The following is a 26,449-nucleotide window of genomic DNA, read 5'->3' as shown; positions in this document are numbered from 1 at the left end:
TATGGCTGCACTGAGCTATGTGAAATGTTAACGTCTAAGTGCTAACATGCTCACAACGCCAATCAAGTCACCTGGAAGTGCACCAGACATTGAAGCCAATTTTCATAGTGGCCAAACAGTGGTACTGCAGTTTCCGGGGTCTGTCACATGATGCCCCGTGGTCCACTTTTTCCCATAGATTTACGTTAGCAAAGAGGCATCACAACCCCCACGAAATGACGCTTCATTGTCAGGATTTGATCCATTCAGTCCAATAATATTTGGAAAGTCTATAAGAGCTGCAATATTATATCTTTTTATCGCCATTCAAGTTAGCGGAGGACTAAACCGGAAGTTAGCCATTCAGCTGGCGCAAGTTAGCCACACGGTCATGCTCAGCAAAGCTCGGCCGCCCTAAACCTCTAGTGCCCGTAATTTATGGGCCACACAGTACAGAAGTAGCGCCAATAATCCCCGATACGCAACAGTTGAACCATTTTGGCCTCAGGAACCACTGAGCAACTAGCCCATATCCAATGCTGTATCCAAATCTCCTAATACATGCATGGTGCTAATGCTAATGGTGTTGTTAGCAGGTACAAATTTACCATCTTTGTTTGGCATGTTAGCATTTGCTAATTGCTAAACAAAAAGTGCACCTGGAGCTGATGGCAGGGTTACTGAGTATTTAGTCATAAAAGTACTGGACATACTGAAATTTTGACCTGACAATGGGGCTACGTGAAAAGTGAGGGGATGTGTGCAGTAGCCCACAAAATTTCATGGCAATCTGTCCAGCAGTTATTGAGACATTTTATTGAAAACCACAAATGTGAACATCTTGGTGGCGCTAGATCTATTGATAGCTACATATTAATTTTGAATATTTGACACAGTTTCAATAGTTATTTTCCGCAGTATTGATACACCAATATCAGCTGAGCTTTCTTGCTCTCTATTACTGTTGATTTTTACTACAGTCATTCTACTGTTCTCAGCTACTAACCCAAAATAAATGCCCTCATGCGGTGGTGCTCGAGTATCACCAAAGTCATTAGGAACTAAAATTGCCTTTACAAAACTGTGCGCCAATCCATCCAACAGTTGTTAAGGAACTTCAGTTTGGACTAAAATAGTGGACCGACAGGCAGACTCCACCACTAACATGGCATAAACAAACTGGAAGAGCTGTGTTGTTTTGGTGTTTTTTGGGATGATGCCCACTGACAGACGTTTTATTGCTGTCCCATTCTGTTTTTTTCTGTAAGTGAGACGGATGTGAACAAGGGGGAAGGGATGCACATCAATCCATTCAGCCATCCATTTCATTCCTCTAAGAGGCTTAGACTTTGGTGGAGGGACCAAGGTTATAAGGCTACAGATAATCCCCCAAATACAGCAAAAAGCTCCACAAACAGCCAAGCCATGCCTCAACCGTCCCGCAGACGGAAGCTTATTCATAAAATCTGTGGCTGAACTTCCTGTTTGCTCTCCGACAAGCTTCTAAAAACATCTGAAGCTGCTCCTTCAAGTCAGTGATCCCAGCTGCTGTTGAGCAACAGGGTATTTATAGTTGGGTACAATGTGGAAGGAGGACAGTGTTTGCCTGCAGGTTTGCCCTGAAGAAGCAGTTTCCACACCTGGTGTACTTCCTGCTACCTCTCCCTCCTTTTTTTCTACTTCCTCACCCCCACCCCTCCCCTCCCCTCAACACGACTCTTACACTGCGGTCGCAAGCAGGAGAAACATTTCTCGCCAACGCAATACCGCAATGCCTTCCAACACTTTGTCTCTAGTCATATCTCTGAGCCAAATGCAAATGTGCTGCACTCTCTTGTTCGCCTCTCACTGATTTCGCTTAGGAAAAATGTGTCTTGAGGAGTGTGGGCAACCAAAGAAAAAAAGTGTCAGAAAAAGTATGATTTAATCAGACAAAACCTGTTCATGTTGCCTTGAGTCTTTCTCGCCTTTAAAACAAAGAAGGTGTGAAACTTTGCCTGTTAAAATATGATAAACAATACAGTATGAGTTTACAAAAATCCCCAAACCACACACAAACAACCTGAGGATTATTGAAGAGCAAATATATTCATACGCACTCATCCAGTGATTTGTAAACAGGAATTTACTGTACTAGATATTGCTGCAATATTCAGCATTAGAGGATCTCTTGTTCCCTGCTCCCTGCCTCTTACCTGGCTGCCCTCTTTCTGCCAGAAGATGGCAGGTGGAGGGTTTCCTGTGGTGCCGCATTGGAAGGTGATGCTCCTCCCCTGGGTGGCAATCTGGTCTCGGGGCTTTGTGGCAATCTGAGGAGGTACTGGAGGAGGAAAAGAGGTGTGACCACCCATTAAAAGCCTTATTTCTGAACAGGTCAGACTTATGCTTTGCTCCATATTTTCACTGTGCAATCAACAACTGATATTTTATCCAGTGGTGAATGAAGTATTCATTTCCTTTACTTAAGTAACAGTACCACTGCAACACTGTTAAAAAACTCAACAAGTAAAAGTCCTTAAGTAAAAGTACAAAAGTATTATTGGCAAAAAAGTGCCAAAAGAACTTAAAAGCGTTCTACAGAAAAATGTTCTCTGTGAGTAATATGTTAATATATTATCAGATTGTTATATTGATGCATCAGTGTAAGCAGCATTACACTGGTGTAGCTGGTGGAGGTGAAGCTTAATTACTTTATGGATTTGCTGCACCTTGTACTACATTTTGCTCAACTTAGGCCCAATCCCAATACCCCCCCTTGTCCACTACCCCTTAGCCCTTGGCCCTACCCCTAGCCCTTGCCCACTACCCCTTGGCCCTTGAAATGAAGCAACGAGGGGTAGAGGTTGAAATCTTTCCCTAGGAATTGGGACACCACTCACTATGTCACGCGTCGGTTACGTTCATGTATACGTAACTATTTTAAACAGGAAGCTGCGAGCCATCTACGTTTCCAACCAGCATCTACAATGGAGTCTCTGGTTAAGTTCATCCTACCTATCGCGTTTGCTGTATTCATCATGCTTTGTTTGATGAACGACAGACGACAGGGGACTTCTACCAGCTAACATTATGAGGCAGCATAGTTATACTAGCTGGCGTGTTATCGTAATGTGAAAAATCCGACAATTTTGCAGAACAGGACAGATGACAGACGCCAGATAGTGCGAGCTAGCTAGCTAGCTAACAAGCAACCTGGCGACGGTAACTAGCTATGTATGAACATTTTTCCCTGTCTCTTTCTCGGTGGTAGCCATGGCGACATCTACCCCTCGCTGGCAAGTCAACATTTGAAATCCCTCGCTCCAAAGGGCTAGTTTCATACCCACTACCCCTCGTTAGGCCCCCTACCCTTACACGCAAAAAGGAACTGTGACACCCCTACCCCTCGCGGGAACACGCAAATGTAGGGGAAGGGCCAAGGGGTAGGGCTAAGGAGGGGTATTGGGATGGACCCTTAACATTATGGAGTCAACGGACGCGCCGGTGCATCCAAATCACATGACCGATTTAAGATGATGTAGCAGCAAGACCCAGCATCGCTGAGTCTCCGTTTCAACCTGTGTTGAAAGTGCGAACTTCAAACTATATAGCATTTTTAAATTGTGCTGATAGGCCGAGTAAAACCATGATTATGATAAGATGATTATTATGATAAATACTTTTTGCCATGCTTTTTCCTGAATATTGTAGTCACGTTTGGTGCGTGTTTGGTGCAGGAACAAACGGTAAAAGTGGGCTATTCTAAGGAAAGTGCTCACAAGCAGAAGGTTCTTGCAAGCAAAAAAAAAACGTGACACCCCCTTTCCTATTGGTGGTGTCCAATGTGTTAATACAGCATGTCAAAATGAAAAAATAACTATAAAGTCACACAGGGGAGCTTGTGCTGAAAAAAAAAGACACCAAACAAGGCAAGGTAAACAGTTTTTAAGGTGAAATTTAAAGGTAAAATCAAAAGTAGTCAGAAAAACGGCCAGTTTTTCCCTTGACCCCAAAGGGTTAGACCTGTCATCCTCGTTTGTGGACATTTTTATTTGCCATCTAGTGGTAGCAAAAGCACAATACACTAATCCCTGTAAAAACAAGATGGCAGTCCACAGCCAATTCAAACACAAAAAGGGGAAAGGTACAAAGCCTGATCAAAATTTATGGTTGAAACTTTTAGTTTGATACAAACCTGACCAATTTCAGCGACAGCAACAGGCTAAAACGCTGTTTTTTATTAAGTATTTGTTTGGGAACATTGGGACTTATTTGGTGTATTATCATTTCACACAGGCCAGTAAGGTGTTACAGACTGTTCCTACAGACAGAAGGACATTCATTGACTGAAGTATGGAGCAAAGGAAAATTCATACAGAGTTTTCATACAGTTGCTTTTATACATCCATTTTCAGGCATCGAAATAAACAGCTCTGAACAGTTTTAAACTTGAACAGGGACCCCTAACCCCTAGAGGAACAAAACACTGAACAAATGTCACAGTGTTGGTAATTGTATTTTTGCACAACAATGTTCAGGCATTGAAATAAACAGTTTTATACTTTAACACACCTGTGACTATTAAAAATAAACCTATTGTCCCCCTACGCAGACATTTTTCATTTAAAAAACTACCTAGTGTTCAAAGAGAATGCTTATTTTTTAAACTTATCAGGTCCTACTTCTCCCAAATAACTAGGGGAAATTAAAAACGCATGACAAGCAAAACCTCAGGTCTCAAGAGGGTAATGAGGTAGAAGGAAAATTTTAAAAAATGAAATAGATTTTGGACTCTTCATTGATCTTTGGTTTGTTTTTGTTAAATATTTATTAAATTGACCTTTTGGGGCCTCGAACAGTTATTTAAACAATGTTTCAAGGGGACATGTCTCTTTGGTGGAACTGCTAACAACCCATCTGAAATGTGACAAGCCTAAAAGTACAGGTTTCAAAGGGTTGATCTGTAACAATGCACTTGAGTTTCATAAATTCCTCATATATTTTTATAGCAAATTATAATCTCAAGGTAACTACAGCTGTCAGATAAAACATGCAAGTAAAGGCACTGATTGTGTACTAGAGTAAATGTACTCGGTTACTTTCCCACCACTGCTTTTATCCCTGATCTGTATCGACAAAGCCTTCATCAGATCTTAATGAGCAAAGATTTAAGGGCTGCCTCTTTAACCTTCTGAGCTTTCTCACCACACTCTCATGGCCCTCTCATCTTTAATGAGAAACATCACCTCTGTGTCCTCTGAAAATAACAAATCATCACAGTGCTCGGCAGCGGCATTCTGATGACATTTACTTAGTTATTTTGGGAGAGGTCTGGGCAGAGCTGCCAATTTCCAGCTCGGGTCAGATCATTGCGTTAGCCACATCATCACAGCCTCTGTGGATTTACACTGACCACAGCCTTCTACCTCCCGTCTGAATAATTGGCTCACGCCTCCCGTCGGATGAGAAGCTTTTCCAGCCAGGATTCATCCTCTCTACAAATCTCTGCGCAGCACATAGCAACACACACACACACACACACACACACACACACACACACACACACACACACACACACACACACACTCACACACAGATAGAGACATGAGAGAGCACGCAAACACATATCTGGCTCAATACACAAGGTGTGTGAGTCATCTGTGTTGTGTCGTTATATTCTCACTAAGATCATGTTCCCAAACACTGAGGACGTCTCACTCTTTCATCAACATCAAAGTGTGATGATTATGTTTTTGAGAAGGTTCTTTTCTTGACATGCCATGATGTCTTAAAACACATCATAATATGGTCGTATGACTTATAGGAGTCGATTGCTCTTATTCATCTGGTACCTCTTTTATGTGATAAAAACATCGTGTTATGTATGATATATATGTTGTTGGCAACTTTATGTTTTTTCATTCATACGATGTTATAATTTTGATCTGACAGAATACTATGTGTGATCTGTTTAATGCTGTTCTCCTTGTTCAAAGTTAGCAGATGGTGTAAAACAGCTTCATATAGAGAAGCTACCGTCTGTTTGGAAGATATATTATTTGTAATGGAGCATGGGGCTTTGTGTTTCCTTCCCAATAAAATAGATTTTGACAAAAAAAAAAAAAAACTGATTTGCTGTTTATCTGCTGTTTCTGGACTTGATCTGATCAGATCGTTCAACACCTGCATCTAAATATGGGATTGGACTGATCTCTACTTCCTGTTGGACGCTATGGATTTTTTTGTGTTTGTCGAAATCATTAGTGTTGTATATTTTAGTTACATTACATGTGTTAAATTTATCATCCATGTACAGCAGATGATGTTACATAAGCTGGTTACAGTAGCCCAGAATGGACAAATCAAACATTGGCTCTAGATAGGGTCATTTACATTTTCACATCAGCCACTGTAGTTCTCCTACACACTTAGCTCACAGGAGAAGTTTGAATTAGGTGCAATCTGCAGCCTCACAGCTAGAGGCCACTACATCCTACACACTAGACCTTTAAGACAGTGGTTCCCAAATGGTGGGTCGTGGTCTAAAAGTGGGTCGTGGATCCATTCTAAATGGATCCCAAGTGACTTGCAAATATGACAAGTTTGTAAAAAAAAAATAAATAAATAAAATTCTGCTACACAGCTTTTATTTTGAAGTGTTTCCTGCTGTAGAGTGAGTGACTAAAGGACAGCTACTTGACAGAGACAGCAAACTAGCTGGACGACATGGCCAAACACAAGTATGATGGTGAATATTTTAAACTGTGTGGACCTTGAACAAATGACTAAGGAGAAAAATCTTGACCCTGTGGCTGGAACAGCTGGGAAACACTGATCTAAGACATTATAATTGGAAATTCTTTTATTGTTTTGCTTAGTTAAAAAAAACTGTATCAAAAACTCAGTAACACTATCTAACAGTGAGACTCTCTCCTCTCTAATCTCAAACATGCACACAGGACAAGATTTGAAAATTATGGCGCATTGCACACTACAGGATATTATCAAGATTATCGTGCCAGAGGGAGCATGAATGCATCACATGATTTCAGAGGGAGGCAGATGTAAACAAAACAGAGACTGATGTGGTGCAACAACTTGGTGTAATGTAACAACGCTTTGCAGTGAGAAAAACAAACGCAGAGGGATCAACGGGTCTGGATGAGAAAATGGTCAAAACAGGTTGCCTATTCTTCAGCGAGAACTGGAGGTGAGATTTTAACTGTTAGTTTTATTATCTGTCAACAGTAGTATGCCAGCTAACGTTAGCCTCAAGGGCTACGATGTTGACCACTGCTTAGGAACACCATCAGCTGCTTCGTTCTTATGTAATCATAACCGACTACCGACGTAGTCCGTAGAATTTGAATTTCTAAATATCAACATGTTTGAAATCAAAGGGGCAGCCCCAGTGAACCTGTGAGCAGTCTGGGAGGTTAAAAACTGGATCTGTTAACTGCTCATATTACCGGATAATCTGGGCCAAACATCAGTACCAACAAATGTCCCGGACCAGATTTCTCTGATTGCAGGAGAGATGATTTAGGGATAAACTGGCCCAAAACTCCTGTAGTCTGAATCCATCTTTAGAGATTCGGGATTTGCTGTCTGTATTTTTGTTCATAATTCTTTTGGTAGGTTAGTTTAGCTCCTTCCCCCCAAATCACATAGAGCACCTTTTCATAACACTCCTGAACATTCATTTCCTCATAAAATAAATGTTAAATAAAAGAATATTAGATATACCACAGGATGAAAAGCAAATCTCAATAGTTTAACAGTAAAATCAACACTAGAGCTGCTACTACAACTACAAATACTACAACTAGTACTACTACTTAAAGGGACACTCCACTAATTCTATACATGACAGTTAGTATAGATACTATATGAGGAGTGGGAATAACCCTGATGATGTCTTAAGCCCAGCTCAGACCAAAGATTTACGACGAGACGAGTTGAACTAGTTCTACTTGCAATACACCTTTCTGCAACATTCTAAAGACTTTCCGGTTCACACCAATACAACTAGAGCACCGTTTCCACCAGGAACCCTTCAGACATGGTACCTACAGTAGACCCTAGCGTTTCCACTGCAAACAGTACCCCTGGGCGGGGTTGTTGTCACTCACTGTTCCATCCAGCACTCACTGTATTTCCTCAAGTCTGCACCTCGTTTACCGTCCACAGTACAATGCTGCACACCGACATTTTCCCAAAAGAAGGGGAACAAAAACTGAACCGCACAGTACTGCTCGGAGGAAACAGGGCTTAGATGAGACGGTTTATCATCTCTATGCAACAACTCTCTGTACTTCTGTTCTGATTTCCAGCTTTTAAGGCTTATTTTGTGGTTGAATATAATTTGTAGCTTCTTAAAATATGAATGAGGATAGTGATAGTGAGATACTGGCTACAGATACTGTAACTACAGTTGCATTTGTAGTAGCATCAGATGGACTGTATACATAATAAATATGCCACAATAATACAAATATCCAGCGCCAATTAATCAGTCAACAAGAATACATCCAGCAGCAGTGCAACCCACCATCCGACAGGATAGGACGGAAATCCTGGATGGAGCACCTGCCGCAGCGAACTTCACTACAAGCTGAATGGCTGTAGAAACAGGTGACCGACCTTACATTCTAAAACCCGCCACCCATGATTTGACCAGCTGAGTTGCAGGTGGCACCATCAGCCGGCTTGAGTCGAGCACAGACGGTTTTGTCTCGTTGCGACTCTTTGGTCTGAACTGGGCTTTAAAAATGTCATCAGGGTTGTTCTGACTTGAGCTTGAGAGCACAAATTAAAAGCATTGAGGGTGTAATGAAATAAAATCTCCTACAGTTCAATTATGTGAAATGTAGGAGCCGGTATTTTTTACAGCTACTAAAAATCAGGATATCTCTGTCTCTCATGAGTTCCCTAATGTCATGGAGGAGGACTTCTAAATGGCGGGAGTGCCCCTTTAATAATAACAGCACTGTGTTATTAGTCAGTATGTAAAAAGGACACATATACATCTACCGGAAATGTCATATAACAATTTAATTTTTAAAAGTATGTAACCTGAAGTCAAATAATGTCTTCATTTAAAAACGAAGACCTCCACTAAGTTGTAATTAAAAACCTTTTAGCTGCATTTTGAACAACTGTAGCTTCAAATGAGAGAGGGATTTACATGGTGGTGTCACACTATCCTCCTGACACACTCCTCTCTACACAGCAGATGTGTGTTTGATAGGAGCCCTTAATCTGCTGTACATTAAGTCGCTGTGTCTGAGGCTTACTTAATGCCTGACTGCAGCAACAGGCACGTTGTCAACAACTCAGTGCCTAATGGAGGAACTTATTTACACCATTAGGCATTGATTGTTGATTTAAAAACCATTAAGAATACCACACAGGAAAGAGCAAATATAAATTAGCATAAAACAAATGCTGAAAGAGAAGAACTAGATGGAGAGTGAACTTACGGAATGGGCCGACTGGAATGATGATATGGTTTGAAACACGATGGAGAGAGATGGAAAATTAATGAGATGGATGAAACGCTGAGCTACAAAACAAAACCAGTGATAGCACGGAAAGGAGCCAGGGAGAAAAGAACAAAAAAAAGAAGAAGAAGCAGAGTGAATGGAAAACTGCTCGGTTTGGATTTCATTTACACTGATAAAAGCATTAGTGGATGAAGTCGTCTGAGACTATTTAAACCAAGGCACACAGAGAGAAAGAAAAAGGGCACACAGAGAGCGAGGAGGCGAGAGCACAGAGATAAAGAGACAGGAAGAGAGAGGGAGGGAGTCATGTCTTATTAATACTGGGACTGCTCTCTGGCAGTGAGTTAAAGCACACATCTACCAAACATCTGTCAAATGGCGTAATCCATACGGTTTAGCATAAGCTCCTGGCAACACCGCTGGACAGGGACTCACACAGATACACTGATATAAAAACACCAAGCATTGGACAGGAAATGGGGACTGGCTTTTGCATGATTCTGTTGCCATGTGCCTGTATGCATGAACATGAGCCTTTTTTTTATGCATGTCTAAGTGTGTCTGTGTGTGTGCCCGTATACAATATGCATGATGCATTCTTACCGTGGACCTGCAACATGGCCGAGGCCTCTGTCTTGCCCACACTGTTCTCAGATGTGCAGGTATACGTCCCTTCATCCTGCTCTTTCACGCGGAACAAACGGAGGCTGTTGCCGTTGCGGATTTCAAACCTGGGAATGAGAAAAAGGGAGATAATGAAAGATCTAACAGTGGAGCAGAGCAAAAAGAAAATGACCATACTAATCGACACAAAGCGAAGAAAATCTGCCAGTGCCAAAAGATAATGTCATTTCATTCCTTGTCAATCAACCTGCGAGGAATTTTTTTTTTTCTAATCATGTGACATTATCTTCAAACGACTGGAACAATCTACCTTATACACCTTCGATACTGTCACTGGCTCCTGGAAAATACTTGAAAAAATCAATTAGAAACAACTATTTTAACCCACTGAGGGACTTTTTACTCATTGTTGGACAAAAAAAGCATTTTTATTTCATATCAGTAGATGAAATACGAATTTAAAATGGATTTCGCAGAGCAGAAATATTTAAAATACCAAACACAACCACAGTGCAGAAAGCAACTGCAGCCATTTAACTCTATGCAGGAGAAACACTGAATCAAATCAGTATAATTGACTTAATTTCATAGACTCATAAACCAGAGAAGCAAAAGATAAATGAAATACAAAATACCAAGAAGAAGATTACTGACTAAACAGAAAAAACCTCTTTGCAAATGTGAAAAACAACCATCGTTATTTTTTTTTTAATCATAACAATTACCTGTTCTCAGAATGGACAAATGAGTCACTGTACATTTTTTTCTACCGCCTGCTGTCTCATGCTTCAAATCCAGCATGTAGACATGTTCGTCCTGTAATTATATCCCTGTATATTCAGCTACAGCCCGCAGTTGTTGAGCTTATGTTAGCATAAAGAATGGAAACAGCTCTGTCCAAAGGTCACACTTTAAATCTTGTTTGTTAACCTGTACATAAATTGGTGTGAATTTGTGAACTTTAAGGTGCTAGTGGGCAGATTTTCTTCTCTTTGGACAAAGCCAGACGAGCTGTTCCCCCTTTGTTTCCAGTCTTCATGCTAAGCTATGCTAACTGGCTGCTGGCCATAGCTTCATATTCACCATACAGACATGAGCGCTTACTTGGTTTCTTGCTGATAATGAGGTGAGATGATTAATATAAACTTACAGCAATCAGCCAAAACATTAGGACCACTGACAGATGAGGTGAATGACCCTGATTATGTCGTTACAATGCAACATTCTGCTGGGAAACTTTAGGTCCTGGCATTTATGTGGATGCCACTTGACACATACTGGTATAATTTTCAATGTCACATGAAAAATTCATATAATGATACACGATATTTCGACTCATTGACACATTGATGTCATACTGTTACCCACGGCAACAACAAGCATGGCTGAGAGCAGAATTATCATTGACTCCATAGTGGTTCCAAAAAGAGGAGCAGCTTCAGTAGTGTGGAATAAACTGTGGCGTGCTGGATGTTTTATGAACAGCCCCGGACTTCTGAGACTCTTTTAGGGAGTTACTGCTCAGAGGGAACTCATTCAGCGGCACCTCTGGCAGCAGCACTCCCTTTGGTAATGTAAACCTAGGTGATGCTCACGGCTCGACAAAAAACTCCATATATGTGAATGTGCGGTAGTTCTGGTATCATAACAGCCTGTCACAGGTTACAGCGTGACGATTTGAGGAGAAATGGCAGAACATAAAGGTCCAGATGAAAAAAAAAAAACCAACTCAATCAACAGGGATTTTGCTAAAAGAGAAGGAAATCACCTGTTGATTTATATATATATATATATATATATATATATATATATATATATATATATATATATATATATATATATATATATATATATAAATCAATTGTATTTAGGGGCTGTTTAAATGTGTAATTTGTGGTAGAGTTTATTTTGTTGCACTATTAATATTGTACACAGAATCTGTTGTTTACAAACTAAAGAAATGAGACATAATTTTTGTTTAGTTTTTACTGAATATTTGAAGGTAAAATAGACAGGTAAAACTGTGTAACTCATTGCAATTCTGTTTTCCTAAATTGCAGACCCCAACGGCAACAACACTCCCTGATGGCAGTGCCCCTCTAAAACCCCCCAGCAGGACAAAGGGCAATGCCACACTGCAAAAATTGCTCAGAAATGTCCTAAGGAACATGACAAAGAGTTCTATGTATCGACCTGTCCTCCAAATTTCCCAGATCCCTGAGTCAGCCTGATTGTAAGGTGATGTACTGAAAGATCACACAGCGGCTTGATCAGATTGGGATCTGCTATTTTGGAGGCCAGGGCCGTTTCTGAGCAGTTTTTGTGATGTGGCATGGTGTATTGTCCTCAGCAAGAAAGCAAACTGCATTTCACAAAACACTGTGCTACTCTTTTAAAAGAATCTACCTTTTTTTAGCTTCTTTACATTTAATTCTTTTTGGCATTGAACCTGACATTAATGTCAGCACCATAATGGGACAATATATTCAACAGCTGTTGCAGAGCAGCACTGCAGGAAGAGAACAGAACAAAATCACCTGCATTCATTAAATAAATAAAGTATAAAACACCTATAATTTATCACCTCAGCTCAACACACAATGTTGGCTGCACTGTACAAGTTTTATTTTTACAGTTATAGTATTAAGTTTTAGAGTAATGTTATACTGAAAAGTGAAAAACTGTAATTATTTAACAGGCTTGGCTAAATATACATTATATTGAGTTTAGAAGGAAAACTGGTCACAGGAGGATTGTGCCGACTAATGAATCCTCATTAGAGTCTTCCATTTATGAATTTATATTAGCAGACTGATAGAGAGACATGAATTAATGAACAATTACTCCACATATGTTTTCTGGGTCACACGTGTTAATAATCCAATACACGACTCGCCTCTGGTGAAGCTGTACTTTTTGTTCAGACTCAGAAAATGCTGGATGTGCATCTAACTCTGTATTGGTCTGTGCTCACGCTCGTCACTCTCACCTCCCGCGGGGAAGCTCCCCTTCGTCTCGCCGCCATCGGACAGTTGGGGGCGGATCTCCGTGGACTTCGCACAGGAAGTCGACAGTCTCTTCCTCCATGACCACCTGGTTCACCGGCCTCCGTACCAACACAGGGCGCTCTGCAGGAAGACGGGATATATAAAATATGTCCGACTTATGTTCTTTAAGGACTTAACACTGCTGCACAAACATTAACTCACCGTACACCACCAGCTCTGCAGGATCGCTGTCCCTCTCTCCAACCATATTTGTGCCCACACAAACATACATGCCAGCATCGCTCTTCCTGGTGTGAGAGATCATTAGTTTGCCCCCACGCATCTGAAAAACAGCACAGTGAAAGTTGAAGAGATGTTCAGTGTTATTAACACAGCCTTTCATGGAAAAATGCACTGCTCTAAATCATTAATCCTTCATATTCAACATATTGTGTGAGTTATTTTGGTATAGTGCTGTACAGTAGTCTGATGCAGCTGAGTATAATATGTCAAATTTCGCTACTTCACACTGTTACTCCATTACAATCCAGAGGAAAATATTGTACTTTTGGCTCTGCTACATCTACTTCACAGCCATGGTTACAAGTTACTTTGAAGATTACATAGAAAACATAAAAGGAAAACGCTACTTGCACTTTAATGCAGTAATAATAACCCAGTGATATAATATTTAACACTCTAACACTCACAAGGGGCAATTTTCTTCATGTACTTACACTTAAGTGACATTTTCAATGCAGCAGGGTTTTTGCTTGCTTTCTACAGTGGAGTACTTTTAAACAAAGGGGTTAAACACTTCCTCCAGCTCTGCCTCTATTACTGATGTCACCGCTGTCCTTCATCGACTTCAGCTTCTGATTTCCAACATTTTGAAAACAAATGGCTTTTAAAATACCACCCGAGATTGTGTCCAGCTGTTGATTTTACACATCAGAGGTGAGAACAAAAATGACAGAAAAACCAGCGTCGTGTTTTGGGCCATAGAAAACCAAGGTGTCCGCATTGAATTATGGTTTATTGAAACTATTGTCACTGTAGAAGAATATCTCTGCCTTTCAGTATTTTCAGTAGGACTGCTGAATGATGGTAATAAAAGGTCCGTTTAAAAAAAACCTCTGAAGAGAAAGGTAAAAACCTGAGTCTTACAACTGATATTTTAGATTACATTTCCTGTTAAATGTTTTTTTTTTTTCATTTTAGCTATTGTTTACTATATTATATTATATACTTTATATTATTTGGTATAAAAATATACACCTACAGCTTTGTTACTGTCAAACAATTCCATGAAAAGACCAAAAACAACAATGCATCTGTTTTTTCGGCCATTGCCAACGCTCACTCCAGGTGCTTAACCTATATTGTTCTTGGTCCCCTGCACCTGACTGGGTCCATCTGCTAAAGCTTAGCCCATCCCATGGATGTATAAAGAGAGCTGGATACTGCATTGGCAGTGGGACCCCGTTCATTCCTATGAAAGTTGCTCAGTGGTGCATGAAGCCAAAATGGTTCAGCTGCCAAGTATAAAATCACTCGGGTGATCAGCACTGCTTCCGCATTGTGCGGCCCAGTGGTGGGGGCTGGTCTTTCAAACAGGGGGAGCTCACTTTAAGTTTATATCATAAAATTTGTCATATTGTAGCAAGGCAGTAACTTATAAAAGGAACATTTAATTGAAGCCGTTTTTCAGCCACACTCATGCCATAGAACCACAGCAAAACACACCTCAAATATTTTCAGATGGGTTTAAACACCTGAACTGTGTCGACAAACGGTGAAAATGAGCTATATGGCTTATTGAAATAATGAACTCCGGACAGCACTCTGTCAGAAGACTCACAAATATCATCATGGGACTGAGCTTGAAATGCGAAGCGCTGTCAATCACAAAGGGGTTCAGCCTTTTAGACAATTCCCCCAATCATCATGCATACACCGAGCGTCCTCTCCTGCGTACCGCTCCATGAGGTCCCACGGAAGCTGAGCCTCCCTGGAAGTGACGATTTTGTCTTTATCCAATGACCATCTCGCTTTGCTGCATGGAAAAAACCTGCTCAGTGCTGTCTCATAGGAATGCTTAGAGGCTCCACGTCCAACGTGCTGACACGAGAATGTATGACAGGGAGGTCGTGTTTGAAAACTGGTGATTAACAGCTGATGTTTGAACATCATAATCATGATGTGAACCGTATCCCAGCGCATGTTTAATGCAATGTAAATTCTTATTTTAATGTAAATTCAATAGTGCATATTTGACCATTTCCTCTATGAAATTTTAGGGGAAGTTCAGCCTCCCTTGTTGTCTCAGAGCAATCGCCCCTGGTGTGGCCCATAGAGTAGGCACACTAGAGACTTCTGCCCGCTGAGTCAGCTACTTCCAGTTTAGCGTTCCGTTAACTTGAATGGGGATAAATGATTTAATTTTGTGGCTCTTCCAGATGTTTAAATTGTTATCGGACCAAGTGGATTAAATCCTGATGGGGAAACGAGTCATTTTACCTGGGTTTTGACACTCAAAAAAATGTTTCCACTGATTTACAGACATCTCTTTCACCATGTAAGTCTATTGGAAAAAGTCTTTTTGGGCTGTGGGGCATCATTTGAAGGACTTAGACGTACACACTTTGGCCACAACGAAATTGGCTTTAAAGCCTGGCGCACTTCCCAAGGACTTGGCCCATCCCCACTTGTGCTTCCTGTCTTGACAGGTTAAGTATCTTGATTGTGTGGCTCTCCAACCCAGAGGGTACAGCTCAGGACCCAGAAGCTACAAATGCCTATAGTCAGCTTAACAGTTGTGGCAAATGGAACTGTTCCACCCAACAGCATGCCTCCCATTTTTGCAGATGTTTCAAGCTGAGATGGTATTGTTGAATTTAGCTTTTGTGAAACTAGTTATTGAGGTGCTGCCAAACGACACGGGGGACTGAGCCAGGTGTAGTTTAAAAAACTGTCGCACACAGGCAGTATTTTTCTCTTTGCTAGACTAACTAGATACAAGGGTGCTGTTTGTCTGTTTTTTGATTTTCCATCAAGTAAAGCTGTATAGTGAGGTTTTTATTTTCGCCTTTAGTTTTGTTTAGTTAGACTTATTGTAAGAATCCTCTTTTGGTTATATTTCTTTCTTTGAATTGAACAGCACCCACGAGCCCTCTTTTCTTCATAGTTTGCTTCAAATTTTTGTTTGTATCACATATTCACACTCCTTTGTTAATAAATATCTTTATTTTACCTTTAAACTTCTGGTTTTATGTTGCCTTCCTTTTTCTTTAAAAGCTTGGTCGTAACAGTCAGGCTGTCTCTGTCGCTCTCAGCCACAAGGCCATGTGCTCCCATTGAAGACATACAGATAAATCTATTGCGTGACTTATTTTCATTTTTTCTAAAAGGCTAAATAATTTAATTTAACAGCTGAGCACTGTTGTTTACTTTAACGGGTGTAATTAGTGGATTTGTTAGAGATTTATACACATTTGCTCCAGTGAGAAATCATGGCACGGCTACTCAACATGTAGTGTTAAAGAGATTAAATGGCCCTGTGTGTGTGTGTGTGTGTGTGTGTGTGCATAACTTTTGGTTTGACTTGCTCAGTGATCATGTTGAACTCACAGAGATGCGTTCATCCTTGGTGCTGACTCTGACGTTGTTGCGTTTCCAGGACACGGTGGGCTCAGGGTGACCACGTGGAGGTACACACTCTAAGACTGCAGGCTCACCAGCAGCCACCACCACATCGCTCGGGGCCTGCCGGAAATCATCTCTCAGGACTAAGGAGAAAACACAAAGAAAATCTAATTAGCTTCAGAAGCTCTGTCTGTCTGATGTACTCTAAACAAAGACTGTACATCAGACCCACAGATCGGTGAGCAGCCGCACAGACACACCACCAATATCCTGACCAACACCAATTCATCTTGGAAATCATTTAGACTTGTTTTCTTGAGTGAACCATCTTCTTGCAGAGAGTTGGCCGAAAACAAGCTTATTGAGAGAAAGTCGATTATTGTGTTTGCATGTGCATGACTGCTCAAATCCCTGGCAACGTCCTTGTTAGACTGCGCTCTGTTTTAATGTTTTTCCAGGCCTGTGTCCTACTCTGCTGTCTCTCCTGTCAGAGCAGATGAATAATGCACATCTCTCAGTCCAACATGGAGTAAACAAATAACAGCGCATTCATAATTTAGCCCATGTGTGAGGGAGAAAAAATGGCCTCTGCATTAATGAAAGGATTGTGTCTCTGATTTCAAACGCTATCTTACAAAGCCCGAACACTCTGACTTGAATAAAATCAGAACTGAAAATCTATCCTCATGTCACCGCTGAAGTCTGCACTCTCACCACCCTGCGGATGACGACAGGATGAGAAGACTTTAACACGGCGACCTTTGATATCTTCTAATCTTTGACTGTGACTGACAGATGAAAGCCTCAGTGTGAACTGTGATCTGGAGCTTTCTCATGAGACGTACAATGGAAACTCATTCTCGAATGCTGACGGGCTTACATTTTCAAACACACACACACACACACACACACACACACACACACACACACACACACACACACAAAAACAGCTTCACTCTTCAAGTTGGACCACATCCTGTATCTACAGCGTATTATCCTGCATAATCAATCAATAAAATCTCCTTTTTCCTGCTTTTCTGTCAATCTACAATCCATGGCAGCAGTCTGAACATTAACACACTCAATCATCAACTGAGCAATCATGAAAACCCCACCTCCACAAAGCAATTATCCAATCAGAGCTCAGGAACTGTAATTAGGCAGGGCAGATCGATCAAGTCTGGGTGTCAACCTGCGGGGCTGAAAGATGAAGCCAGCACGAAAAGTGCCAAAACTGCAGTTCCTCTAGTGGCCACTTGAGGCTGGCTCAAGAAGTCAATCCCCAAAGATCCCCATGTTAAAATGCCTGACTTCACAGCTGAAATAAACATGTTTTCAGCCTGGTACAATAAAACGGTTTTGGTCTCTATAGCTAATTCCTCTGTCATGAAAATAGATCGCTGGTGTCTCAGCCAGAAAGTTGCTCTTGAACACACCACAAAGACTACAACCACTGGCCAACTAGCACATACATTCTGCGCCTGCATGAGAGGAAGAAACTCTCCATAGCAGCAGTCAGCAGTAGTCTTGCTCATCATTCAAAAAGGGAAATTGGAAGACCAACAGGACAGATCAGGCCCCCGGAAATACTGCTAAGCCTTGCTTCCAATTTTTCCCAGTGGCCACTGGTGGTATAAGCAATAAGCATTTTCTCCATAGACCACTATTGTAAATGAGACGCTTCTAAAACTATTGTCAGGCTACCTCAAACTGCAAACAAGGTCAATTGTGACTCTTTCTATAACAAATTTTTGATCCATGGAGGTTTTATATTGTTCAAACTTTTCTTGAGCCAAGAAAGACAATGTCAAAATCTGTGATGTCATCACAATGTTAAGTCTATGAGCTGAGCGGGAACTCGCAGACAGGTCCAGCTGGTGAAACATGACTGCACATATTCAGTAGGGTTGCATAGCGCAGAAGTAATCCTTGAAGCTAGACACATTTTTTTGGAGCATGTGCCCACTGGAGTGAATGGGCGCCATCTTGGGGTTCGGTACCTAGTTATTATTATACATCTATGATTCAAGATGCTAGTTAGCCAGTTAGCACATTAACAAGACAACCCAATGTTGAGAGAACAAGTGATTTACCATGTGTTCACAACCAATAACACAATCATACAATAAGAGCCCTTTCTGCTAAAGATTTCAAATTGTTAAAATAATAAACTTACCTAACATAACACGTTTGTTTCAATTTCACTTGACTTGTTTATTTTATTTTCTCACTGTCATTTATCTTCTTGTGCACTGAGCTGAATTGCCAATCATAGTAATTTCATTCAGCGACAAGCTCAGCCGGCACACACACACGCACATTCAGCATCTTGAATTGGCAACAACAAGGGCCAACAAGGGCCACAAGGGCTGTCAAGGGCTAACAAAGGACTAGTGCCAATGGTGCAGGACACATTCCAATAACTAGGGCTACAGATGCTCACCGACGGCCGGATATTGACCTAAGGCCGACCGTGGGTTTGGTGTGTCAGGGCTCGTACTGTTTACTGCTGCGAAAGTCAAGAGCCATGCCTCTCTTTGTAGCTGCACTAACACTGTAACCATGGCAACCGCAAGTGCCTTTCAGCATAAATCATATATTAATTAAATTTTTAATTATAATGCATTGAAAGAGGGGCTGACTATCTCTTCCCTTTGATACACAATGTTGTTTCTTTATTTTCATTTCCATCAAATTTCATTCAAATGGTGAGAATGCTGACTGCCTGGTGTGGGATACGCAGTCTTTTAGCATAAAATTATCTACACAACCAAGTGCATATTTCATTTTGATATATATTTTTAGGGCCGCCAGCTAGCTACAGTCGATTAAATCTGCTAATGACAGTTAGCCTTTATTTTGTGATAGATAATCTTTCGTTCATTATTTGAAAAATGACTGTGAATTTGAGTGGTAAATCATTTTAAACTTCATGTTTGTGATGGATCAATTGGTGTAATCTCTATCTTTACTCATTAGGATTTGGTGACATTACTGCAATCCACCTTAAATCAACTAAACTGAGCACTTAGTTCAGTCTAAGCCAATTACTCTAAGTACATAATTAAATCCATGCCGTATTAATTATCCATCAGTGCGCCTGACAGGTCTGTGTCAACATGGCAGCCCTGGCCTTTAATACAGCATCAATATTCAGACACACTGAAATCTCATCTGAAATGACTATCACAGCTGTTTAAAGACGGAAAATCATTCCTCACTCGAGTTCGACGTCTATGATTGTCCTGGGTAAAACACTATGAATATTTCAAAACTAAGTGAGGCCGCTGACAGTTTTCTCTCAGGTCTGAAGTAGACATCAGTCAATCTGTACAGCATACGCCCTTTTTATTCGGCTAAACTCTGCGAAATGAATTAATCAATGAGACATAACTGCCTTCTTAAACTGAGCTTTACTGAAAACTAACTGCAAGTTTACTCTCCTCACCATGTGGGATTTTTAATGCTGTGACATTTAGGATAGGAAAAATTGAGAAGTCTTTACAAAACAAAGAACTTCTAACCTCTTTTATTAAAGTTCTCATTATGCTGCAGTGATATTTTAATCATTACTCATTTTCAAACATTGTCATACATCTCAGAGCGGGTGATTATGTGACAGCGGAGGAGGAACTTCGCTGACCACGGAGCTTGTAGATATATAACGTGGACATCTGCCACAGAAAATTAAAACACCCTGAAGACGCTCTCAAACCAGGACAATTAGGAAGCCTTTGCAGGAGCTATAGCAACAGCATGGGTGGACTATAACCAGTAAAGGCACTCACACTCCTCCCAAAGGTCTTTTCACCAGATAACCCCGACCCTGTTCACTTGGCTGCCTGTTTCAAATGCTTTGCAGAGCTGAGGGGCTAATTGAAAGCACTGCATTATTTTTAGACCTCCGTCTGTAAGGCCTGGTTAGATGTGCGCACAGAGACCTTTGTTTCACTGCCATGGTGACTGAAGTGAAAAAGTTATGGGCAGAGAGCTAATCCCTGAACTGCTGCACACTCACAGACACAAACACGCATGCACGCACACACCTTTAGCATTTGAAACCCAGAGTCCCCGGGCACAGACTCGCAGAAAGTGGGACATTTGAGGGTTTGAAACACATGCCAGAGAGCAGAATATATTCCTAACATCACTACCCCCAAACACTGTGCAACACGAGCTCCAACATTTTCTTTGAAGCTGTGTTCAAGTTAATGTGATCCTTCCTTGCTCCGACTTAAAAGCCTGCCACGCCAAACACAGTTTCTCACGGGTGTTTATGTGTGATGATGATCCCGCCACAGAATCGACCAATCTCCTCAGAAACACAAAGACAAATCCTCCCTCCCCCTCCTGAGGGGCTACTGTTCCAAACTTAACTTCTCAGACATTAAACGACGAGGTCTGCCAAATAATCTCCTAAACCAGGCCCTGCGCTCTCGCTTCCGTCCGTCCGCGCTGGGCTCAAGCAGGGATCGTGGTTGTTGCAGGGCAGCTGAGGTTTGACCCTGCCTCTGCTGAGACAAATCCTCATTTTCCCCAAGGCACTTCCTGTGAGCTTAAATAATGGCACAGCAGGGCTAAATGACTTTTAGCAGTTTCGTCATTATTTCTGCGGGCACTATTCCGAGAGCATCCATTCATTTTCATAACTTTAATATTTCAGGGATATACAGATTAGGAGATTTAATCTCCCCGAGAATATTCATCACTTGATTTTTAAGTGACATTTATCTCTGCTACATAGTGTTTAGCAGAGAGGAGCTCTAGGACTGCAGAAAGGCCATCTGTTAGTGTTTTTGGAAAAATGAACAAAGGGAGAAGGAGAGATTAATCACAAGAAAATTGTATGTATGGCATTTGCACTTTGCGGTGCATGCACAGGGCTTATTAATGTATATTGCTGTATTTTTGTTAATTGATTGGGACTAAACTCAAGCAGCCGCAGGGCAAATTACTTAACAGTTCACAGACCATTTACATACCCAGCAAGAAGGAAACATGATGGGTGAGTGTGACAGACAGGAAGGAAAAAAAAGGCTTTTGTGCTAAACACGAGGTGACAGTGAGTGTGGGAAGCAGGCAGAACAGACAGCGTGGGCCAGACAGATGTGTGAATGGCGACCAGGCTCTGCGTTTTCACAGCTGACAGGTAGAAGGAAGGACAGAAAGGTTAAAGGACAGCGGACGTGCACACTGTTGAGAGCCCGAGACGACCCGCCGCCTGGCTCCCATTGTTCTTTTATTTCGGGAGAGGAGTAAACCCGTTAGGGAGGTGGTCTAATCCCATTGCCATGATACTACCCTGTCACAGCTAATGGAGGCTTTGCCTACAGAGAAGAGAGATTGCTTTAATCCATCCATTGTCTGATTGTGTTGATGCAGGATGAGAAGAGACTCCAGGGCAAATAGCCTTTATGAAAAACTCATGGTTATGAATTCCTCCACTTCCAAAAAATGTGATGTTTCAATTACAAACAAACATGACAGGCAGACAGCACACTCTGTATCATTAGCGAGGTTTGAAAGTGCTCACATGAAGTGATTCGCACAATTTCAGAGTCACATTTTTCCGTATCTATGTAAAGATAAATTCTGAGCTGCACATAAACCGTATTCATCGGGGATGATATGTATCTGATATTTATCCCCAGTAAAAAGAGAACGTGGCGCAGTAGAAGCCAAGAAACAAGCTGCAACCAGAACTTTGATTCCTTCATAATCCCTCATCAGGAGTAAGAGGAACATCTGGCTCTAAAGCCTTTAAAGTTTTATTTTTTATTTGTCCTACTTTATTCTAATCCTGCCGCACCATGTGACCGTCTCCTTGCTGAGGCAGACATTCACATTCATGATTCTGAAATATGCACTACTACTGTTTTTACCCCCTATCTTGTTTTATTTTAAAGCTGAAAAAACAGCTGGGGAGAACGGAGGATGGATTTCCACTCCCACTCTCTCATTATTCTGTTTTTTTTTATCCAACAGCCAGGCAAGTCAGCCGGTCACTGGCAGCTTACAGTAAATAGGGAAGAAAAAAAGACAGAATAATGATTGCTGCTGGCATTTCCGAGCAAAGCGAGCTCCTTACTACGAGGTACTCTAGAAGGCAGCAACAGCAGCTATACAAAAAACATAACTTGTGGACCTCGGGGTGCGCAAAATGCATTTGAGCATAAAAAACATCACCTCAACTGCAAACTGTGAGGCAAATAGGGACTGACTGTACAGAACAAAGAAATCTCTCTAAGTTCTTGAATCCTTTTTAGGTTCTGACACAAACCTCCATGACTCAGCGGTGAAGTCAGCGTATGTCCCGGGCTATATTTTCTTCTGTTTATCAGAATACAAATCCTATCACATCCACATTATTACACCAGAGCCTGAAAGAGTAAGCAGTATGCTACAGGTGTCCTCTCTTTTCTTGGAGCTTTCTGGTAAGTAAATTATGTGGGGACAAGACCTGTCGCACCATAAACGGCTTAATGTGATCACACCTCTGCCTTTTACTACCAAGGGATGGACGAACGGAAGTGGACGAAAATGCGTTTGCAATAAGGAGTTCAGGTATGAGTTGAATATGAACAGACAACAAAAGTGATTGCTTATTTTCTGTGGAGTTGATCAAGAAAAACTGCAAAATATCCAAAATGTTCCAGCTGCTCAAATGTGAGGATTTGCACCAGATAATATTTGTTTTAATGCGGATAAGCTTCGGGGCTTTTCAGAGTATCCATTCCCTCATTGTCAGTCAATATGATCACATTTATCAAATTAGGGTGTGACTGTTTGTGTTCCCGCATCATTCCAAAAGCTTTGAGGAAAAGGAAGACACCTGTAGCAAACAGCTCAAGCTGGAATTATTCCTCTCCAGACTCCAGAAGTGAACACACATCGGTGTTGTTCAGACGCGTTTTGTGTGTGTGTGTTTCTGTCATACTTGTACAGATTGTATCCTGTAGCAAGCAGTGTCACGTCTAGTAAACCGCAATGTAAAGAAAACAGAGACGAAATTTACACAGTTCATCCAACCCAGTGGTTCTCAACCTTTTTAGTGTCATGGACCCTTAAATTGATGCACATTGATAAGATTTTACTTCAGGGGCCTTCATCTGAAAAGATTTTGGTTGTTAGACATGATTAAGACAAGAATTCTAAAGTTGTCGACTACAGTTAAGAGGATAACTGTGAATGAAGTGAAACCTATGATCAGAATAATTACTTTAATGGCTTTTATTTACACTGGGGCACCTCAATAGTGAATTGAAAAGTGAAAATAAACTAATCCCTATTTTCTGGGGACCAGCTCCCTCAACAAACCCCAGAGGTCCCTGGACCCCTGGTTGAGAACCACTGACCCAACCCATACAACCCCATGGGTCATTTGTTCCGACCCTCCAATAGGACCCACAGGAGCACATAATTAGTGCCCCTACTGTGGAAAACAGACTAGCTTGCATATGACCGTTTAAGGAAATGGCCACTTTAGAATTTAAATACAAACAGTACTTACTGACCCTCGTGCCGACAGGAAGTCCAGTGTAGTTTTTTAATCCACAAAACTCGTTCAGGGTATTGGAGGATAACAGCTACACTTGAAGTGCATGGAACCCACATGTTGAAAATGTAATAAAGCTCCGCTAATGCATTTCAAAAACGTCAGAACGGCTCGTCCATCGTAATCCAAGTGCCCTGAAGCCACAGCATGCAAAATTGACTTGTAAAGATGTAATTTGTTCCACTTTTATAGCATAATTTCTCACCGTGGTCAGTTAGGCATGCTGTGTTTACATGGCAACTCGCGCGAGACTCGAGAACTAGCACCACCACTAGCCATCAGCTAGTCTCGTGCGAGTTGCCATGTAAACACAGCACGTCTGCAGGGCAGGCTAACTGACCACGGTGAGAAATTTTATTACATTTTCAACATGTGGGTTCCATGTACTTCAAGTGTAGCTGTTATCCCGGCGAGCTGTTATCCTCCAATACCCCGAACGAGTTTTGTGGATTAAAAAACTACACTAAAAAGAAAGTGGCCATTTCCTTTGACACATAGTTGCTGATGTGAAGCAGTCGCAGATGCACCATGATCATGATTGCTTGAAATAAATGTTTGTTACTAACGTACATGAGATCCTATGTATGTCTGACTACAATATACTATGTCACGTTGTTAAAAGAACTCAACATTGACTTTTATTTCCACAAGGGACACAAACATCGATCACCTGGATCAAAGTTCTATGTTAGTCTGACCCATCCACCTTCCCTTCCACCCACCCTAAGCGGACTTTGTCACTCTTTATACCACATTGCCTGTCTTCCTCCTCTGCTCCTGTCACAGTAATTACAGACATTATCCAAACAATAAACATAAATATGGGTCATAATTGCTGCTTGTATAAACAAACTCTGTCGTTGTATCTTCGAGGAGAGTCTCAAGAAATCAGGAAATCCATTTTTACCACACTGAGAGTGTAAACAAACTACTGCATCGGAGAAAGACTTTGGATTTATCAACATAAATGTATCAGAGGATGACAAGACGGGCATCTATATCAAGTGATTTAAGAAAGATCTTAATATGTACATCCAAACCAAGAAAGAAAAACTACAAAAAACCTCCAAACGCAATGTTTGATCAACCAATGAGCTAACTTGACATTCAGGTCAGAACTATGTGTTACTGAGATTTAAGAGATTTGTGCGTTTGCTCCTCTGTCTTCTACGGTTACACCCTTTACTGCGTAGCCTCACAAAGATATCATGTACCTTCAAAGAAGGAATTTTAGCTAACTCTTGCATACACCAGTCCAGATAAAAGCTGTTCTCTCGGGGCTAAGAATTATGTGGCCAGCACTGAGTGAAGTGCAAATCTGTAAGTGCACTGCAGAGAAAAGTCTTAGTCATGCAGCACAATACATTATGCATCATTCACCAGCAGTTAATGTGTAATTAATGTGTTTAAAACCAGGTTAGTGTCAGCACTGCTCTCCCTGCTCCGACTTGTCGACAGTCGAACAGATGCATCGGTATTAATTACTGCTCAGTGGGAGTTTTAAGCTCTTCCTCCTCCCACCTGTTGTCCCTCAGACTGCTACCTCACACACGCACACATTTTTGCAAGACCACCAGCTTAAAAACTGGCCTCTCATTAACACTGCACACTCCCCCCACCTCCCTGCCAGAGCTAATTGGGTCACTATTTACCCCACAGTCAGCACAACCTCACACAGAGGGGAGGGGGGAGTCTAAGACCACCACCATGCTGTCTTAGCATATGCCCTCTCTAGCTGGAGGCTGCCAGATTAGGAGCAAAAACAGGCACTTATTAATACTGTTAGTCACTCAGTGCCTGTAGGTAAATCATCCCTTTACCAATATGACTATACTGTAATCTCCAGCTGCACACAACGCTAAATTTCATTATCAACGATTTAAGAGAGGCAATATGACAGCATATGCATCATATCTTCTCCCAGCGTGGATATTTGCATTAGTTACAGCTTCTTGTGGTTCCCAATATACAGTATATCTGAGTCCCTATTTTTGGATGCGAGCTACAGATGAGGTCAGCCAGCCATGAGCAGTTACACACACACTAGCCTCAATATGGTGGAAGATAAGACCGCGCACAAATTGCTGTTTTGTGTTTTTTAACGAGGACAGTTCGACCTTGCTAATCTGTTATGCTCCTTCCCCTAATCCACCCACTGACTAATCAATTTCCTC

General features: G+C 41.4%; 1 protein-coding gene across 3 annotated transcripts in view; it reads right to left on the bottom strand.

Moving 5' to 3' along the window:
* LOC117259187 (roundabout homolog 2) overlaps positions 1 to 26,449 on the bottom strand; it is a 74,916-nt gene that overhangs the window by 28,271 nt on the left and 20,196 nt on the right. For all 3 annotated transcript variants that reach the window (XM_078167026.1, XM_078167025.1, XM_078167027.1), the window contains exons 3-7: positions 16,706 to 16,863; positions 13,298 to 13,418; positions 13,078 to 13,216; positions 10,068 to 10,195; positions 2,175 to 2,299 (exon numbers count right to left, since the gene is read on the bottom strand). In XM_078167026.1, coding sequence (XP_078023152.1) covers positions 2,175 to 2,299; positions 10,068 to 10,195; positions 13,078 to 13,216; positions 13,298 to 13,418; positions 16,706 to 16,863 — 671 coding nt within the window. The remainder of the gene's footprint in view (positions 1 to 2,174; positions 2,300 to 10,067; positions 10,196 to 13,077; positions 13,217 to 13,297; positions 13,419 to 16,705; positions 16,864 to 26,449) is intronic.

This window comes from Epinephelus lanceolatus, chromosome 4 (genome assembly GCF_041903045.1).
Source record: "Epinephelus lanceolatus isolate andai-2023 chromosome 4, ASM4190304v1, whole genome shotgun sequence".
In the NCBI taxonomy this organism is placed as follows: Eukaryota; Metazoa; Chordata; class Actinopteri; order Perciformes; family Serranidae; genus Epinephelus; species Epinephelus lanceolatus.
Note: the sequence above shows the minus strand (reverse complement) of the source record. Positions and strands in the feature narration are given on the sequence as shown.